At 43.6% G+C, this 21633-nt stretch overlaps 1 protein-coding gene across 1 annotated transcript in view; it reads left to right on the top strand.

Annotated features, from left to right (window-relative positions):
• The window catches only part of LOC140458518 (fibrillin-1-like), a 574711-nt gene that overhangs the window by 214924 nt on the left and 338154 nt on the right, over positions 1–21633 (top strand). The window contains exons 10-12 of the mRNA XM_072553247.1: positions 1670–1891; positions 1989–2126; positions 2446–2565. Coding sequence (XP_072409348.1) covers positions 1670–1891; positions 1989–2126; positions 2446–2565 — 480 coding nt within the window. The remainder of the gene's footprint in view (positions 1–1669; positions 1892–1988; positions 2127–2445; positions 2566–21633) is intronic.

The raw sequence follows: 21633 nt of genomic DNA, 5'->3' as shown, positions 1-21633 counted from the left end.
TAATTACTTATACTGCTAATCAAGTCTACTGCATCCCGTACTCCTGATGTGGTCTGCTCTACATCGGTGAGACCAAATGTAGACTAGGTGACCGTTTCACCGAACATCTTCACCTGGCCCGAAATGGCCAGCCTGGCCTCCCAGTCACCGTCCATTTCAATTCCCCACCCATTTCCCCCTCCAACCTGTCCATCTTCAGCCTTCTGCATTGTCACAGTGAATCAGATTGCAAATTGGAAGAACAATACCTTATCTTCCACGTGGGCAGCCGACATTGAGACTTAGCACTGAGTTCTCCAATTTCAAATAACCTTCCACCCAACCCCCGCTCCCTTTTCAGCTCCCCTCCCCACCTTCCATTTCACCTGTCGACCCTTCCTTCCAGCTACCATTCGGATTCACCCCTCCCATTAAACAACCAGGTCATACTATCAGTAACACCATTTCACTACTCCCCCCTCCCTACTGCCCCATCTGTACCTCTCCTTACTCCCACACCTAGTCCTGAAGAAGAGTTATACCAGAAATGTTGATTTCTCCACCTCCTGATGCTGCTTGGCTTGCTATGTTCATCCAGCTTCCTGTTTGTCCCCTAGTAATTGATCCTTCAACCCTGGAGAAAAAAAACGACTTATGCTTTCCACTCTATTCATGCCATTCACAATCTTATAAACATCTATCAGATCGCCACTCAACCTCCTGCGTTCCAATGAAAACACACCCAATACATTTAACCTTTCTTTATGGCTAAAATCTCCTATACCAGGCAACATCCTGGTTAACCTTTTCTGTACCCTTTCCTTCTGGTAATGTGGTGACCAGAACTGTATGCAATATTGCAAGTGTGGCCTAACTAAAGTTCTATGAAGCTGCAGCATAGCTTGTCTATCCTTATACTCAGTGTCCCTTCCAATGAAGGCAAGCATTCCAAAACTTTTGTCATTACCATATCTACCTGTGCTGCTACCATCAGTGATCTGTAGACCTGCACACCCAGATTCCTCTGCGTATCAATACTCTGAAGGGTTCTGCCATTCACTGCATACTGTTTGCCTGTATTTGACCTTCCAAAATACATCAGCTTACATTTGTCCGTATTAAACTCCATCTGCCATTTTTCTGCCCATGCCTCCAACCGATCTATATCCTGCTGTATCCTCTGACAATCCTCATCATCACCAGCAACTCCACCAATCTTTGTATCGTCCACAAACTTACTAATTAGACCAGTCACATTTTTCTCCAAATCATTTATGTGAACCATGAACAACAGAGGTCTCAGCACTGATCCCTGTGGAACTAATCATAACCCTTTATTCTGTAAAGTATCCTTCCACTGCTACCCTCTGTCTCCTATGACTAAGCTAGTTCTGTAATACCATAAAACTTCACCTTTTATATTTTTTCTATCTGTAATTTTAAAAAATTATTATCTAACATATTGTGCCAATGTAAATAAATAAGTATTCATAAATATTAACAGCAGCCATTATAGATTATAAAGACCAAATAATAGGATGTTCTTATGGTAAATTAGCATGAAATAAAATGGCTGAAAATGTAATTGGTAACATTTTTATATGTTGGCTGAAAATAGAAATAATTAAGTTACTAGCTGAAGGTTTTTTCATCTTTGTGTCTCATGATAAGTATATCTCTGTACTTTCAGATGAATATATCAAGTTGTGCGTTGAAAGTTCTTGGACAGATGGTGGACTTAGACCCAGACCTGATGGCGGTCTCCGGCCTGACGGTGGTCTCCGACCTGACAGCGGTCTCCGGCCTGACGGCGGTCTTCAGCCTGACGGTGGTCTCAGGCCTGACAGTGGTCTCCGGCCTGATGGCAGACCTGACTATTGGACTAATGGGGGTCGTCCTCACCTTGGACCAAGTAAGATCGAAATACCATTGTTATTATTTACTTATTTCAATATTTGTTAGCTATTTCTCTAATAAAATTAAGATTTTTTTTCTTCCTTTTTTTTCAGGGCCTTTAAATGTAACTGATTATTGCCAGATTTATAGAAACCTCTGTTTATATGGACAATGCATTCCACTTCAAGGACCTAGTTATCGCTGCGAATGTTATATGGGTTATAAACTTGATGCAAGAGGAGAGTGTGTTGGTATGATTCAAACTGCTTTGTTGGGATGTATTATATTAATCCCTATCTGATGATGGAGTTTGTTTGTTATTTCAAGTATGATAATGTTTTCATTAAAGGCAATGTGAAACCAGTGTTTCTGGCTTGGTAGATATTTTAATTGTTTTTAGATATATATATATAGTCAAAGAATTGTAAAAGTGTTTGCAAGTTAAAGTAATTAAATTTAGCTGTGCGCTAATCTTTATTACATTTTTAAATGTTCTAATTTCCAAACATCTATTTTAATAACCAAAAATGAACATATTTCAATATAATTACAATATTTTGCTTCAAACAGATGCTGATGAATGTATAAGCAATCCCTGTATGCATGGAAAATGTGAGAACACACAAGGCTCTTACTTTTGCCGTTGTGATCCTGGCTTTCAAAGCACTGCTACTAAGATTACTTGTGTGGGTATGTTATATTTCCATATTTTCAGTACTCCATTTTCCTTTGAATACATTATGTTAGAAGACTCAACTGTGAAAGAAATTGTTACTCTCCAGTACATTATTGAAGAATCTATTATTTACAATGCAATAAGAAGCCCAACAACCTGTAGCAGAAAACCCAGTTCCAAATTCTAAATTCTAACTCAGAGTAAAGAAGTTTATCCAGAATTCTTTGTTTATTCTGATAAATCTTATATTTATGACTTAATTTTTGATACTTTGACAAATATAAATATTGCAATTTATTTTAAATTTATTTTAAATTCATAATTTTTAAGACCTCTATTAGACCAACCCTCAGCTTTTTCTAGATGAAAGAAAATCCAACTTGACTGTTTTTTCCTGATAGCTATTAACTCTTTTATTCTGTTCACTAATGTCATCAACCAAACTTTGTCTCTGATTTAGATAACTTAGACTGATATATTTCACTCAATTGAAATGTTTTCCCAGCTTGTTTGTGATGTTACTTGAAGCAATTGTTGTGTGATATAATTATCTATTATTACATAAGGTCTAAGGATTTTGAATAACTTAAGACAAATGGTTTTGGGCCTACATTTTGAAATTTTGTGTAATGCCCTGTACTCTGGTCAGATCAGAGATAACCATGAAAATCTCTAAAGCTAATTACAGATTTGGAAGTGTTGTGTTGTTCTGAGAAAAATTATTTCAAACAATACAGTAGAAGAGTATAAAGGATTTGTTGGAGGGAGGATTGCTGGGAGATAAGCATGTTTCAGAAATGAGAAGTAAGTTTTGGCACATCTGTATAAGTTCATAAGATATAGGAGCAGAATTAGACCTTTCGGCCCATCGAGACTGCTCCGCCATTTGATCGTGGCTAATGTGCTCCCCAACCCCATTTTCCTGCCTTCTCTCTATATCCCTTTACCCCATTACCAAGTAAACAGATGTCTAACTCCTTAAATTTACTTACTGTCCCAGCATCCACCGCACTTTGGGGTAGTGAATTCCACAGATTCACAATCCTCTCAGAGAAATAGTTTCTCCTCCTGTCTGTTTTCAAATTGGTACCCTTATCCTAAGGCTATGAGTTTTCATCCTAGAAAGCCCAACAAGAGGAAGCATCTGCTCCACATTTATTTTATCCACACCTTTTATCATCTTGAATACCTCAATTTGATCTCCCCTCATTCTTCTTAATTCCAGAGAGTATAGGCCTAAATTGTTCAATCTCTCTTCATACAACAGACCCCTCATCTTGAGGATCAAACTAGTGAAACTGCTGAGAACTGCCTCCAATGCCCCTACATCTTCACTCAAATAAGGGGACCAAAACTGTACACAATACTCAAGCCGCAGTTTCACCAAACATTGTATAGTTGCAACAATATTTCCTTATCTTTATATTCTATTACCATAGCTATAAAAGCCAATATTCCATTTGCTTTATTTATTATCTGCTGTATCTGCATACTGGTCTTCTGTGACTCATGAACAATTACTTAGATCCCTCTGCACCATCTGCCATGTTTTGGCACACTCTCCTAACCTATCTATATCCATTTGTAAGGTTCTTATTTCCTCATTATAATTTACTGTCCCGCCTATTTTTGTGTTGTCCATAAATTTGGCTCTAAAGCCTTGTGTCCCTGTATCCAAGTCATTAATATACATTGTAAATAGCTGGGGTCCAAGGACCAAACCCTGTGGCACACCGCTTGTTACATCTTATCATCCCTAAAAAACACCCACTCTGTCTTCTGTCAGTCAGGTAGGTAAAAACAATGACTGCAGATGCTGGAAACCAGTTTCTGGATTAGTGGTGCTGGAAGAGCACAGCAGTTCAGGCATCATCCGAGGAGCAGTAAAATTGACGTTTCGGCCAAAAGCCCTTCATCAGGAATAAAGGCAGAGAGCCTGAAGCATGGACAGATAAGTGAGAGGAGGGTGGGGTGGGGAGAAAGTAGCATAGAATACAATAGGTGAGTGGGGGAGGGGATGAAGTTGATAGGTCGGGGGCGGGGGGAGGGTGGAGTGGATAGGTGGAAAAGAAGAGAGGCAGGTAGGACAAGTTAGGACAAGTCATGGGGACAGTGCTGAGCTGGAAATTTAGAACTAGGGTGAGGTGGGGGAAGGGGAAATGAGGAAACTGTTGAAGTCCACATTGATGCCCTGGGGTTGAAGTGTTCCGAGGCGGAAGATGAGGCGTTCTTCCTCCAGGCATCTGGTGGTGAGGGAGCGGCGGTGAAGGAGGCCCAGGATCTCCATGTTCTCGGCAGAGTGGGAGGGAGAGTTGAAATGTTGGGTCACAGGGCGGTGTGGTTGATTGGTGCGGGTGTCCCAGAGATGTTCCCTAAAGTGCTCTGCTAGGAGACGTTCAGTCTCCCCAATGTAGAGGAGACCACCTCGGGAGCAATGGATACAATAAATGATATTGGTGGATGTGCAGGTAAACCTTTGATGGATGTGGAAGGCTCCTTTAGGGCCTTGGAAGGAGGTGTGGGTGCAGGTTTTGCAATTCCTGTGGTGGCAGGGGAAGGTGCAGGATGGGAGGGTGGGTTGTAGGGGGGCGTGGACCTGACCAGGTAGTCACAGAGGGAACGGTCTTTGCGGAAGGCGGAAAGGGGTGGGGAGGGAAATATATCCCTGGTGGTGGGGTCTGTTTGAAGATGGTGGAAATGTCGGCGGATGATTTGGTTTATGCAAAAGTTGGTGGGGTGGAAGGTGAGCACCAGGGGCGTTCTGTCCTTGTTACGGTTGGAGGGGTGGGGTCTGAGGGCGGAGGTGCGGGATGTGGACGAGATGCATTGGAGGGTATCTTTAACCACGTAGGAAGGGAAATTGCGGTCTCTAAAGAAGGAGGCCATCTGGTGTAGTCTGTGGTGGAACTTGTCCTCCTGGGAGCAGATACGGCGGAAGCAGAGGAATTGGGAATGCGGGATGGCATGTTTGCACTTCTGTCAGTCAGCCAGTCGTTTTTCCAGGCTATAAATTACCCCTAATCCTATATAATCCAACTTTGTGAATTACCCTTTTGTGTGGCACCTTATCAAATGCCTTCCAGGAGTCCAGATAAATTATATTCACAGCATCCCCATTATCCACTTTGCTTGTTACTTCTTCGAAGAACTCTATCAAATTAGTGAAATGTGATTTGCCTTTCTATAAAATCATGCTGACTGTGATGGATAGTGTTTTGACTTTCGAAATGTCCTGCTATTGCTTCCTTCAGTAATTGATTCTAACACTTCCCAACAACATGCCAAACTAACAGGTCTGTAATATCCCACATTTGGCCTCCTTCCCTTTTTGAATAAGGGCATTATATTAGCCATTTTCCATTCCACTGGAATCTTTCCCGTGTCCATGGAATATTGTAACTATTTAATTGGCTATTTCCACTGTCACTTCCTTTAATACCCTGGGATGTAGGCCATCAGGCCCAGGGGACTTGTCTGTCCTCAGTTTTAATTGTTTACTTAGTGCCTTTTCCCTATCGATATTGATTGTTCTAAGTTCTATCTTATTTTGATTAGATTCCCTACAGTGTGGAAACAGGCCCTTCAGCCCAACAAGTCCACACCAACCCTACGGAACGTCACCCACTCAGTCCCATTTCCCTCTGACCAATGCACCTAACACTATGACAAATTTAGTGTGGCCAATTCACCTAACCTGCACATCTTTGTGACTGTGTGAGGAAACCAGAGCACTCGGAGGAAACCCACGAGACACGGGGAGAATGTGCAAACTCCACACAGACAGTCGCCCAAGGCTGGAATCGAACCTGGGACTCTGGTGCTGTGAGGCAGCAGTGCTAACCACTGAGCCACCGTGCCATCCAATTATGCCTATGTAATTTATTGCCTCTGACTTACCCATTCTAACAGCAATGTTATTATTGTCTTCTACCATGAAAACTGAGGCCACGTGTTGATTCAACATCTCTGCCATCTCAGTATTCCTTACTCCTTGGTTTCAGCTTTCAAGGGACCAACATTCACATTTGCGACGATCTTTCCTTTTATGTATCTGTAGAAGCTTCTGCTATCCTTTTTGGTATTTTGTGCTAGTTTTCTTTCATAATTTACCTTAGCTCTTTTTAATTAATTTTTTAGTATCTCTTTGTTTATGTTTGCATGTTTCCCAATCTTCCATCCTGCCACTGGCCTTTGCAATTTGGCATACCTTAGTCTTTGACTTAATATTGTCCTTGACCATCTTGTTTAGCCAAGGATGCTTTTTACCCCCCTTACCATCTTTCTTTCTCACTGGATACATTTTAGTTATGAGGAATTGAGTAGCTCCTTAAACATGTGCCACTGCTCATCCGCTGTCTTACCATTTAGCCTTCCTGCCCAATCAACTCTGGACAAATCTGTTCTCATGCCTATGTAATTTCCTTTGTTTAATTCCAGAACACTGCTGTGGGACTTCATTTTCTCACCCCCAAATTGAATTTTGAATTTTGTCACATTATAGACACTACTCCCTAGAGTATCATTAACTATGATGCCATCAATTAATCTCTTCTCATTACACAGTACCAAACCCAGAGTAGCCTGTTCTCTGAATTGGTTCCATAACATACTGCTCCAAGAAATAATCTTTAATACTTCAATGAACTCTGCCTCCAGGCTACTATTGCCAATTTGATTCTTCCAATCTATGTGCATGTTAAAATCACCCATGATTATTGCCATAACTTTCTTGCAAAGCTCTAATATTTCCTGGTTTAGACTGTGCCAAACTGCAGAACCACTGTTTGGGAAGCTATAGATTACTCCTACCAAGTACTTCTTCTCTTTGCTATTTCTTAATTCTACCCAGACTGATTCGACATCTTGACCTCCTGTGCTTATGTCATTTCTCATTACATTATGTCATCTCTCCTTCAGCAAGGCCACACCACCTTCTTTTCCTTTCATGTGGTACGTGGAAAATTCCATCTTCCGCAGTTACACCAGCACCATTCCCCACCTTTCCCTCCACTACATCAGTGACTGTATCGGTGCCACCCCATGCTCCCACAAGGAAGTTAAACAGTTCATGAACTTCACTAACACGTTCCACCCCAACCTTAAGTTCACCTGAACCATCTCAGACATTTCCCTTCACAATCTGGAGTTCTCCATCACCATTAACAGTGTCCAACTCAACACGGGCATCTACTACAAACCCACTGACTCCCACAGCTATCTGGACTACATCTCCTCCCACCCTTTCTGCTGTAAAACTGCTATCGCTTATTTCCAATTCCTCAGTCTCCACCACATCTGCTCCCAGGAGGACCAATTCCACTATAGAACATACCTGATGGCCTCCTTCTTCAAATACCACAATTTCCCCTCCCACGTGGTCGATAATGCCCTCCAGCGCAATTCCTCCACTTCCTGCACATCCGCCCTCCAACCCCACCCCTCCAATTGCAATAAGGACAGAACCCTCCGGTCCTCACCTTCCACCCTACTAACCTCCAGATATATTACATCATCCTCCTCCATTTGCACCACCTACAAACAGACCCCACCACAAGGGATATATTTCCCTCCCCACCTTATCAGCATTTCAGAGAGATCATTCCCTCCACAACTCTTTTGTCAGATCCATGCCCTCCACCAACCCACCCGCCCCTCCCGGTACCTTCCCCCACCACCACAAGAAATGCAAAACCTGTGCCCACATTTCTCCCTTTACCTCCATCCAGGGCTCCAAAGGAGCCTTCCACATCTATCAGAAATTTACATGCACTTCCACGCACATATTGTACTGTATCAGTTGCTCCCCATGTGGTCTCCTGTACAATGGGGAGACAGGACGCCTACTGGCAAAATGCTTCAGAGAACACCTCCAGGACACATGCACAAAACAACCCCACTGCCCCGTGGCCAAATATTTTAACTCCCTCTCCCATTCCTCCAAGGACATGCTGGTCCTGGGCCTCCTCCATCACTGTTGGGGAAAATAAATCTTGTGCCAAATCATTTAAAACAAAATAATCAAGAGAGGAGACCTTGAGCAATTAACTAGCTTTATCATGGCCTTAGGGAATACATCTTCATTCAGAACAAAGTCTGACGTATTCCAATGAAATACAGGGCGTTACAGGTTATAGCATAAAATACAAGCCCACTGCCCATTAATTACACAACCTAAGGGCAGTTGTAAGACAATAGACAATAGGTGCTGGAGTAGGCCATTCAGCCCTTCGAGCCTGCACCACCATTCAATATGATCATGGCTGATCATTCCTAATCAATATCCTCTTCCTCCATAACCCTTAATTCCACTATCTTTGAGAGCTCTATCCAACTTTTTCTTAAATGAATCCAGAGACTGGGCCTCCACTGCCCTCTGGGGCAGAGCATTCCACACAGCCACCACTCTCTGGGTGAAGAAGTTTCTCCTCATCTCTGTCCTAAATGGTCTACCCTGTATTTTTAAGCTGTGTCCTCTGGTTCAGCACTCACCCATCAGCGGAAAAAAGTTTCCTGCTGCGAGAGTGTCCAATCCTTTCATAATTTTATATGTCTCAATCAGATCCCCTCTCAGTCTTCTAAACTCAAGGATATACAAGCCCAGTCGCTTCAATCTTTTAGTGTAAGGTAATCCCGCCATTCCAGGAATTGACCTCATGAACCTATGCTGCACTCCCTCAATAGCCAGAATGTCTTTCCTCAAATTTAGAGACTAGAACTGCACAGTACTCCAGGTGTGGTCTCACCAGGGCCCTGTACAGCTGCAGAAGAACCTCTTTGCTTCTATACTCAATTCCTCTTGTTATGAAGGCCAGCATTAGCCTTCTTCACTACCTGCTGTACCTGCATGCTTACCTTCATTGACTGGTGTACAAGAACACCCAGAACTCTCTGTACTGCCCCTTTACCTAAATTGATTCCATTGAGGTAGTAATCTGCCTTCCTGTTCGTACTACCAAAGTGGATAACCATACATTTATCCACACTAAACTGCATCTGCCATGCATCTGCCCACTCACCTAACTTGTCCAGGTCACCCTGTAATCTCCTAACATCCTCTTCACATTTCACCCTGCCACCCAGCTTAGTATCATCAGCAAATTTGCTAATGTTATTGCTGATACCATCTTCTATATCATTAACATATATTGTAAAAAGCTGCGGTCCCAGCACGGATCCCTGCGGTACCCCACCGGTCACTGCCTGCCATTCTGAAATGGAGCCGTTTATCACAACCCTTTGTTTCCTATCAGCCAACCAATTTTCAATCCAATCTAGTACTTTGCCCCCAATACCATGAGCCCTGATTTTACTCACTAACCTCCTATGTGGGACTTTATCAAAAGCTTTCTGAAAGTCCAGGTACACTACATCTACTGGATCTCCCTCGTCCATCTTCAGAGTTACATCCTCAAAAAATTCAAGAAGATTAGTCAAGTATGATTTCCCCTTCATAAATCCATGGTGACTCTGACCTATCCTGTTACTACTATCCAGATGTGCCGTAATTTCATCCTTTATAATAGACTCCAGCATCTTTCCCACCACTGAGGTCAGACTAACTGGTCTATAATTTCCTGCTTTCTCTCTCCCACCTTTCTTAAAAAGTGGTATAACTTTAGCCACCCTCCAATCCTCAGGAACTGACCCCGAATCTATCAAATTCTGGAAAATAATCACCAACGCATCCACGATTTCCCGAGCCATCTCCTTCAGTAAGGTTCACATACATTGTCCAGACCTACATTTCTTAATGTCTACAGAACTGAATGTTATCTTATACTACAAGTTCAGCTAGGTTAAAACGACCGATAAGGGACAGAGAGAAACAATACATCATTTTATGAGCAGAACTATCTAATGATCCGAGGAGCAGAGATAGCCTGCAGCTGCAAGGTCAGGCTATCAAAACAGGATTCCTCAGCCAGGGCTCTGACAGCATTATGCTAGCAGGCTAAAATCTTACTGCAAAAACTGCTTTGTGACAAGATGGCTTCCACACAGTTTTGTGTCAATTTTGGTCAAATTCTCCCACAAACGCCAAACCCTCGCCTCCTCACGCCTGGAGGAAGAACGCCTCATCTTCTGCCTTGGGACCCTCCAACCACACTGGATTAATGTGGATCTCACCAGTTTCCCCTTCTCCCATCTTATCCCAGATCCAACCTTCCAACTCGGCACCACCTTCTTGACCCGTACTACTTGTCCATCTTCCTTCCCACCTATCTGGTCCACCCTCCTCTCCAACCTATCACTTTCACCCCACCTTCATCTACCTATCGCATTCTCAGCTCCCTTCCCCCCAGCCCCACTCACATCCCATTTATCTCTCTGGCCCCTTGAGCCCCCCACATTCTTGATGAAGAGCTTATGCTCGAAACATCAATTCTCCTGCTCCTCAGATACTGCCTCACCGGCTGTGCTTTTCCAGCACTACACTCACGACTCTGATCTCCAGCAACTGCAGTCCTTACTTTCTCCTTTTCCTTTCAGTCTGTCTTGCAGACTTGCTGAGTACTCCAAATATTCAAATCCCAGACCTGGTCTCCTTGTAACCATGTCTCAGTAATCGTTACCAAATCGTACCCCCGGTTATGCGATTCACTAGGACTCTGGTACCAGCATGATTCAGGTGAAGACCATCCAATGGAACAGCATGATTCTTCCCCAGTAATGGTGCCATGAATTCAAACCCATTTCTCCCATACCAATCTTTGAGCCATGCATTTACCTGCTTAATCTTACTGACCCTGTGCCAATTAGCACATGGCTCAGGTTGTAATCCAGAGATTATTACCTTGTTGGTTCTGCTTTTTAATTTAGCTCCTAGCTATTCATACTCCCTTAGCAGGACCTCTGCCCTAGTTTATCTATGCCGTTGGTCCTACATGAACCACAACCCCTGGATCTTTACCCTCACATTCCAGGTTCCTCAACAGCCCAGATGAGATATCCCAAACCCGAACACCAAGTAGGCAAAACAACCATCGAGACTGTCGATCCTGTTCACAGAGAACAGTGTCTACACCTCTAACTATCCCCAGTTACAATGACATTTCTCTTCTCTCCCCCAGCTTGGATGGCTCCTTGCACTGCAGTGCTGCAGTCAACCAGCTCATCCTCCCTGCAGTCCCTATTCCTGTCCACGCAAGGAGTAAGATTCTTGAATCTGTTGGACAAGGGATGAAACTCCTGCAACTCTACCTCCTGGATCCCTCTACTTGTCTCACTCACAGCCACACTCTGCTGTCTCTGACCACTGGCCATATTTGAGTTAGCTAATTTAAGGGGTATGACTGTCTCCTGAAGCAAAGTGTCCAGGTAACTCTCCCCCTCCCTGATATATCACAATGCTTGAATCTCAGACTCCAACTCATCAACTCTGAGCCAGAGTTCTCCGAGCAACTAACATTTGCTACAGACATGGTCACTGGGAACCACAATGGTGTCCACCAGCTCCCATATCATGCATAAACAGCACATCACCTGCCCCAGCGTCCTTATTTAATTAGTTTTGAATGTTTTTATATTTCAGCATTTAATCTTAATCTAAATGCGAGTTGCAAGCAGTAATTTCACAAGGTTCAATTTAGCACAGAATCACATTTAACACACATTCAAATTTAGCAGACTCCCGAACGGCCAATCAAATCCTGTGACATCATTTTTCAGTTTCCCGCTCAGAATCAGAAACTCTTACCTTCCCAGGTTGCTTTCCTCTCACTCCCACTCAGCTCCACTGCTAAAGTGAAGGCTGTAAATTCCTGACGTAAGTTTTGCCTTCCCAGGCTACTCGTCACTTGCTCCCACTCAGCTCCATTGCTGAAGTTCGAAAGCAGCATGGTGGCTTAACATTTATCACAGTGTCACAGCGCCAAGAACCGTTGTTCGATACCATCCTCTATGTGGAGTTTGCACATTCTCCCCATGTCAGTGTGGCTTTCCTCCGGGTGCTCAGTTTCCTACCACACAGTTACAGGGATAGGGTAATGGGGGATGGTTTGGGTCGGACGCTCTTCAGAATGTCAACGTAGATTTGATGGGCTGAATCCCTTGTTTCCACATTGTAGGGGCCACATTGTAGGGATTCTATGATTCTTGTTTTTTTTTTAATTTGAGGTTAATGATGAGAGAGTTGTTGATAACTCAAGTAAACTTTGCTATATATAAAAGCTCTCTGTTTGAGTTTAAGACTCACTGAATAGATAAGAATTGTATTGAATTGATTTTATGAGTTTGTTTTAACAAGCAAATAATAGCAAATAAACTAAAATTTAGTTTGAGGTGTTTGTTGGGCTATTTATATAATCATAGAAATAAAACATCTTAGAACCATGCCAATTAAGTCTATACCTTTCTTCTTCATTCATGTGATGTGTTCATGGCTGGCCAGGTTAGAATTTATTGCCAATCCCTAAATGCACTTGAGGTCGCAGTGAGCCACCTTTTTGAACCGCTACAATCCATGCATGTTAGGTACACCCACAGTTAGGAATTTTGCTGTACTGACAATGACGCATACATTGGTGTCACCGGTGGTGTCATTCCAAGTCAGAATGGTGTGTGACTTGGAGGAAAACTTACAGATGATAGTATTCCCATCCATCTGTTGCACATGCCCTTCTTGGTATCAGAGGCTGCAAGTTTGAAGGAGCCATGGTAAGTTACTGCAGTATATCTTGTGTATAATGCTGACTGCTGCCATGGTGAGTCATTGATGGTATAAATGTTGAAGGTGGTGGATACAGTGCCAATCAAAGAGGCAACTTTGTGTGGGACTGTGTTTAGCATTTTGAGTATTGTTGGAGCTGTATATATCTGGGAAAGTGGAGGACATTCTATCATCCATCTGACTTGTACCTTGTAGATGGTGGACAGATTTCCAGGAGTTAGGAAATCATAGTGTGAGAGAGCTGTACAGCATGTAAACAGACCCTACTGTCCAAATCATCCATGCTGACCAGATATCTGAAATTAATCTCGTCCCATTTGTCTGCATTTGGCCCATATCCTCTGAATCCTTCCTATTCATATACTTATCCAAATGCCTGTTAAAGGTTGTAATTGTACCAGCCTCCACCATTTCCTCTAACAGCTCATTCCATACATGCACAACCCTCTGTGTGAAGAAGTTATCTCTTCAGTTCCTTTTAAATGCTTCCCCTCTTACCTTAAACCTATGCCGTAATATATTGGAATCCCTCATCACAAGGAAAGACCTTGGCTATTCACCCTATCCATGCCCCCCATGGTTTTATAAACTTCTATAAGATCATCCCTGAGCATCTGAGCATGCCAGTAAAAATAGCCCTAGCTTATTCAGCCTCTCCCTATAGCTGAAAGCTTTCAACCCTGACAACATTCTTGTCAATCTTTTCTGAACCATTTCAAGTTTCACAAAAACCTTCCGATGGCAAGGAGACGAGAATTGCTTCAGAAGTGGCCTAATCAATGTCCTGGACAGTCATAACATGTTCTCCCAACATGTTCTCCCATATTTAATGCACTGACCGATAAAGGCATGCATACCAAACGTCGTCTTTCTAGGAGTTATGAACCTGCACTTCAAGACCTCTTTGTTCAGCAACACTCCCTAGGACCTTAGCATTAAGTGTATAAGTCCTGCTAAGGCTTGCTTTCCCAAAACGCAGCACCTCGCATTTATCTGAATTAAACTCTATTTGCCACACATTGGCCCACCTGATCAAGATCCCATCATAATCCAAGGTAACCTTCTTCGGTGTCCACTACACATCCAATTTTGGTGTCATCTGCAACTTACTAACCATATGTTCTATGCTCACATCTAAATCGTATAAATGATGAAAAGCAGTGGATCCAGCACTGATTCTTGTGGGATACCACTCGGTACAGGCCTCTAGTCTGAAAAGCAACCCTCCACCACCACCCTCTGTCTCCTACGTTTGAGCCAGTTCTGTATCCAAATGACTAGTTCTCCTGGTATTCCATGTGATCTATCCTTGCCAACCAGTCTTCTATGAGGTACATTGTTGAACCCCTTACTGAAGTCCATATAGGTTGTGTCCACCACTCTGCCCTCATCGATCCTATTCATTACTTCTACAAAAAAATTCAAATCAAGTGTGTTATCTGAAGAATTTCTTCAGCGTTTCCAAGCATTCTTGTATCCACATGGACAAATTAAAAGAGGAAGTAAATTAGTCACTGGTGTTACTAATCATTGTGTAGACTGGAAAAATAAAATTGGCAAAGCTAATCATAAAGGAGAATTTGTAGTATGCTTAGGACACTTTCTTGAAACAATATACTGTGGATGCAACCAAGGATCTATGACTCTATTATTATTTGAATCTGACAAAATGTAGTGAGACAAGACTAAAGAAGTTGAGGGTTTGGTTAAGAAAAAGAAGGAAACATATGTCAGGTATAGATAGGATAGATTGAGTGAATCCTTAGAAGAGTATAAAGGAAGTAGGAGTATACTTAAGAGGGAAATCAGGAGGGCAAAACGGGGGCATGAGATAACTTTGGCAAATAGAATAAAGGAGAATCCAAAGGGTTTTTACAAATATATTAAGGACAAAAGGGTAACTAGAGAGCGAATAGGGCCCCTCAAAGATCAGCATGGCGTCCTTTGTGTGGAGCCACAGAAAGTGGGGGAGATACTAAATGAATGTTTTGCATCAGTATTTACTGTGGAAAAGGTGGATAAATCCCCAGGATCTGATCAACTGTACCTGAGAACTCTGTGGGAAGCTAGAGAAGTGATTGCTGGGCCTCTCGCTGAGATATTTGTATCATCGATAGTCACAGGTGAGGTGCCAGAAGACTGGAGGTTGGCAAATGTGGTGCCACTGTTTAAGAAGGGCGGTAAAGATAAGCCAGGGAACTATAGACCGGTGAGCCTGACCTGAGTGGTGGGAATCCTGAGGGATAAGACGTACATGTATTTGGAAAGGCAAGGACTGATTAGGGATAGTCAACATGGCTTTGTGCATGGGAAATCATGTCTCACAAACTGGACTGAGTTTTTTGAAGAAGTAACAAAGAAGATTGATGAGGGCAGAGCAGTAGATGTGATCTATATGGACTTCAGTAAGGCGTTCGACAAGGTTCCCCATGGGAGACTGATTAGCAAGGTTAGATCTCATGGAATACAGGGAGAACTAGCCATTTGGATACAGAACTGGCTCAAAGGTAGAAGACAGAGAGTGGTGGTGGAGGGTTGTTTTTCAGACTGGAGGCCGTGACCAGTGGATTGCCACAAGGATCGGTGCTGGGCCCTCTACTTTTTGTCATTTACATAAATGATTTGGATGCGAGCATAAGAGGTACAGTTAGTAAGTTTGTAGATGACACCAAAATTGGAGGTGTAGTGGACAGCGAAGAGGGTTATCTCAGATTACAACTGGTTCTGGACCAGATGGGCCAATGGGCTGAGAAGTGGCAGATGGAGTTTAATTCAGATCAATGCGAGGTGCGGCATTTTGGGAAAGCAAATCTTAGCAGGACTTATACACTTAATGGTAAGGTCCTAGGGAGGGTTGCTGAACAAAGAGACCTTGGAGTACAGGTTCATAGCTCCTTGAAAGTGGAGTTGCAGGTAGATAGGATAGTGAAGAAGGTGTTTGGTATGCTTTCCTTTGTTGGTCAGAGTATTGAGTACAGGAGTTGGGAGGTCATGTTGCGGCTGTACTGGACATTGTTTAGGCCACTGTTGGAATATTGTGTGCAATTCTGGTTTCCTTCCTATCGGAAAGATGTTGTGGAACTTGAAAGGGTTCAGAAAAGATTTACAAGGATGTTGCCAGGGTTGGGAGATTTGAGCTATAGGGAGAGGTTGAACAGAATGGGACTGTTTTCCCTGGAGCATCGGAGGCTGAGGGGTCACCTTACAGAGGTTTACAATATTATGATGGGCATGGATAGGATAAGCAGACAAAGTCTTTTCCCTGGGACCGGGGAGTCCAGAACTAGAGAGCATAGGTTTAGGGTGAGAGGGGAAAGATATAAAAGAGACCTCAGGAGCAACTTTTTCACCCAGAGGGTGGTACGTGTATGGAATGAGCTGCCAGAGGATGTGGTGGAGACTGGTACAATTGCAACATTTAAGAGGCATTTGGATGGGTATATGAATAAGAAGGGTTTGGAGGGATATGGGCCTGGTGCTGGCAGGTGGGACTTGATTGAGTTGGGATATCTGGTTGGCATGGACAGGTTGGACCTAAGGGTCTGTTTCCATGCTGTACATCTCTATGACTCTAAGTTCAAGAAATGATCTGAATAAAAGTTTCCCCTAAGGAACAGCTACCATAAAATGGTAGAGTTTAGTATTGTAGTTTGAAAGTGAGAAAGCTGGTTTGGAAACAACTGAGCTAAATTTAATTACGAGTTGTTAAATAGAGATGAGGGCAGAGATAGCTGGAGTGAACTGGGAAGATAGATTAGAAAAACTGAGCAAGTCTGGCAGCTGTGGAAAGGAAGTAGAGTTAACATTTCAGGTCCCATGACCCTTCTTCTGACCCCTTATGAGGAAGGGCCACTGGAGCTGAAACATAACTCTGGGCTTTCTCTCCACAGATGCTGCCAGACTTGCTGAGTTTTTCCAGCAATTTCTGTTTTTGTTTCTGATTTCCACAACCACATTTCTTTTGGTTTTTTGTTTGGGAGAGAAAAGTTTAACAGAAAACACTGTTGTACCTGCCTCAACAACTTTCGTTGGCAGCTCATTCCATATGCATACTACCCTCTGGATAAAAAATGTTCCCCCCCTCAGGTTCCCTTTTATTCTTTCCCCTCTAACCTTGAACTGATGCCCTTGAGTCCTCGATTCCCTAACCCTGGGGGGGGGGAATAACTGAGTACGTTCACCCTATCCATGTCTGTCATGATCTTATGCATGTCTATAAGGTCCTCCCCCCACCCCCCCTCAGTCTCCTGCATTCTAAAGAAAAATGTCCTACCTTGTCCAACCGTTCCCTATAATTCAGACCCTTGAGTCCTGGCAACATCCTTGTAAATTTCTTCTGCACTCTTTCCAGTTTAATAACATCCTTCCCATAGCAAGGTGACTAAAACTGAATACAATACTCCAGTGTGCCCTCACCAACTTCCTGCACAACTGTTACATAACTTTACAACTTCTGTACTCAGCCTTGACTGATGAAGGCCAGTATGCCAAAAGGAGAAAGTGAGGACTGAAGATGCTGGAGATCAGAGTAAGCCTTCTTCACTATCCTGTCTACTTATGACTCCACTTTCAGAACCATGCACCCAAATGTCAAGGTTCCTCTGTTCCAGGGAGCACCAAATATTATAATGACCCAAGTCATTATTTAATAGATGTAATATATTTGGATTTACCAAAGTATCACACATTAGACAACTTATTAAGTAGGAGCTGGTATATTAGGGGTTGTATATTTACAAGGATAGAAGATTGGATAAATAAATAGGGAGTTGGGATAAAGGGGACATTTTCAGGATGATAAGCCAGTGAAGTACAACAAGATTCAGTACATTTATTTACAGAAATTAGTGACTTGGATAATGGAAGTGAATTGCCATGTTTATGAGTGGGAAGGCAAATAGTGGGTATGACACAAGGTGTATACAGAGGGATACAAACATTTTAAGAGAGTGAGTGGGAACATGGCAGGTGAAATATGAATGTGAGGTTATGTATTTTGGGAGGAAGAAGAGAACAGCTGAATATTATTTAAATGAGGAAAGACTGCTGAAAGCTGCATCATAGAGAGATACAGGATCCTCTTACATGAATCACAAAAGTCTAATTTCACCAAGTAATAGAAAAGGCAAATGGACTATCGATCTTTATTTCAACTGGAATGAAATATTGTTAGAGCTGTATAAGCCACTGGTCAGACCACACCAGGAATAGTTTTGATCCTCTTATCTAAAAAAAATACACTGGCATTAGAGGCAGTTCGTGGAAGCTTCACTGCATTGATTCTGGAGGGATTTTCTTATGAGGAGAGATTGAGTAGGTTGGGCTTGTATTTGTTAGAGTTGAAGAGAATTAAAGAAGACCTTATTGACACATAAGATTCTTATGGGGCTTGACATTGTAAATTTGGAGTGGTTGATTCCCTTGTGTGTAAGTCCAAGATGAGAGAGCATAATCTTCATAGAATCCCTACAGTGTGGAAACAGGCTATTTTGCCCCAACAAGTCCACACCAACCCTCTGAAGAGTAATCCACTCAGACCCAATGCCCTAACCTATTACTGTACATTTCCCTTAACATTATGGGCAATTCACCTGACTTGCACATCTTTGAATTGTGGGAGGAAATTGGAGCACTTAGAGGAAACCACAGAGATTTGAGGAGAATGTGCAAATTCCACACAGACAGTTGCCCGAGGTGGGAATCGATCCTGGGTTTCTGGCGCTGTGAGGTGTTAGTGCTGACTACCGAGCCAGTGTGCCACCCATATGTATCTGGACCAATTGAGTAGGCAACGCAGATATCATTTAGGGTTAGTGGGGTTGAAGTGGGTGACAATAAAGGAGGGAGGATGTTGCTAGTAGTAGTCAGAGTTATAGATTATGATCCTTGGTGAGAGGTGGATTCAGGAGCAGAAATCGTGTAAGTGTGAAGCACTGGGGAGAAAATGATACGTACTTGCACTGGCAGAGTGGAGAGGGAAATTACTCTTCTTCCTATGGTCTTGGGAATTCCTCCAGACTGCTAAGACTGCTCTGACCCAAGTGGCAATCTCAGACCAGGCTATCATGGTCTCGTGTTGTGTCTTCCACTCCGAGGAGATAGGAGGAGCGTTAAATGAATATTTTTCATCAGTATTCACGCTGAAACATGACAATGTTGTCGTGGAGAATACTGAAATACAGGCTATCAGACTAGACAGGATTGAAGTTCATAAGAAGGAAGTGTTAGCAATTCTGGAAAGTGTGAAAATAGATAATGAGATTTATCCTAGGATTCTCTGGAAAGGCAGGGAGGAAGTTGCAGAACCTTTGGCTTTGATCTTTATGTCGTCATCATCTACAGTAATAGCGCCAGAAGACTGGAGGATAGCAAATGTTGTCCCCTTCTTCAAGAACGGGAGTAGGGACAACCCTGGTAATTATAGACCAGTGAGCCTTACTTCGGTTGTGGATGAAGTGTTGGATAAGGTTATAAGAGATAGGATTTATCATCATCTAGAGAGGAATAAGTTGATTAGGGATAGTGAGCACGTTTTGTGAAGGGTAGGTCATGTCACACAAACCTTATTGAGTTCTTTGCGAAGGTGATCAATCAGCTGGATGAGGGTAAAGCAGTTGATGTGTTTATGGATTTCAGTAAAGCGTTTGATAAGGCTCTGCAATACCTGAAATTGCAGAAAATACGGAGGCATGGGATTGAGGGTGCTTTAGCAGTTTGGATCAGAAATTGGCAGGTGAAAGAAGAGAGTGGTGATTGATGGGAAATGTTCATCCTGGAATTCAGTTACTAGTGGTGGACCACAAGGATCTATTTTGGGGTCACTACTGTTTGACTTTTCTTTAAATGACCTGCATGGGGATGTAATTGAAGAGTGTGGTGCTGGAAAAGCACAGCTGGTCAGGCATCATCCGAGGAGCAGGAAAGTCAACGATTTGGGCACAAGCTCTTCATCAGGAATCCTTACTGTTGATGGGCTTATGCCCAAAATGTCAACTCTCCTCATCAGATGCTGCCTGACTGGCTGTGCTTTTTCAGCACCATACTCTTTGATCTCCAGCATCTGCAATCCTCCATTTCTCCTGAATTAGGGTGTAGAAGGATGGGTTAGTAAATTTGTGGATGACACTAAGGTAGTTGTGAACAATGCTGAAGGATGTTGCAGGTTACAGAGGGACATAGATACATAGATAAACTGCACACGCTTAGTGACTTCGGCCCCCCCTCCACTGCCGTGTTTGCCCCCACCAATGCCACTCACCTGCATTCTGCTGACACGCCCCCCACAGATCCCACTGTCACCATCCCCACCCCCCAGAACCCAGAGGGGAATACCACCCCTACTCATGACTCCACGCCCATTCCCCCCACCACCACACCCACTCCAGTTACCAGCTCTGCCCCCACTCCCAGCTCCACACCCACATCAGCTCCCAGCCCTGCCGAATTTCACCATCCCTCCAGACCTCCCCTCAGCAAAGGACTCACCTTCATCCCCCTCTGCCTACGCATCAATGAATTTAATACACGCCGTGACATCAGACACTTCTTCCGCCGCCTCCACCTCTGAGCTTACTTTCACAATCAGGACTCCCGCCCACCTTCCAAGGAGCCCTTCGCCCACCTCCAACACACTGCATCCACCTGGACACCCCAAGCTGGCCTATTACCTGCCCTCGATCTCTTCATTTCCAACTGCCGCCGGGACATTAACCACCTCAACCTGTCTACCCCCACTCCAACCTCTCACCCTCACAACGCGCAGCCCTCCACTCCCTCTGCTCCAATCCCAACCTCACCATCAAGCCAGCAGATAAAGGGGGCACAGTGGTAGTCTGGTACACTGACCTCTACAACGCTGAAGCCAGATGCCAACTTGAGGACACCTCTTCCTACTGCCCCCTCGACCATGACCCCAATCCCCCCATCACCAAACCATCATCTCCCAGACCATACAGAACTTCTTCACCTCTGGAGATCTCCCACCCACAGCTTCTAACCTCTTATTCCGGGAACCCTGCACTGCCTGGTTCTGCCTCCTTCCCAAGATCCACAAGCCTGACCACCCTGGCCGACCAATTGTCTCAGCATGCTCCAGCCCCACTAAACTCATCTCCACCTAACTCAACACTGTCCTAACCCCCCTAGTCCAGGAACTCCCCACATATGTTTGAGACACCACCCAAGTCCTCCACCTCCTCCAAGACTTCCGTTTCCCCGGCCCCCAACGCCTCATCTTCACCATGGATATCCAGTCCCTCTACACCTCCATCCGCCATGACCAGGGCCTCCAAGCCCTCCGTTTCTTCCTCACCTGACATCCCCAACAGTACCTTTCTACCAACACTCTCATTCATTTGGCCGAACTGGTCCTCACCCTTAACAATTTCTCCTTTGAATCCTCCCACATCCTCCA

This window comes from Chiloscyllium punctatum, chromosome 33, assembly GCF_047496795.1.
Source record: "Chiloscyllium punctatum isolate Juve2018m chromosome 33, sChiPun1.3, whole genome shotgun sequence".
Lineage (NCBI taxonomy): Eukaryota > Metazoa > Chordata > Chondrichthyes > Orectolobiformes > Hemiscylliidae > Chiloscyllium > Chiloscyllium punctatum.
Note: the sequence above shows the minus strand (reverse complement) of the source record. Positions and strands in the feature narration are given on the sequence as shown.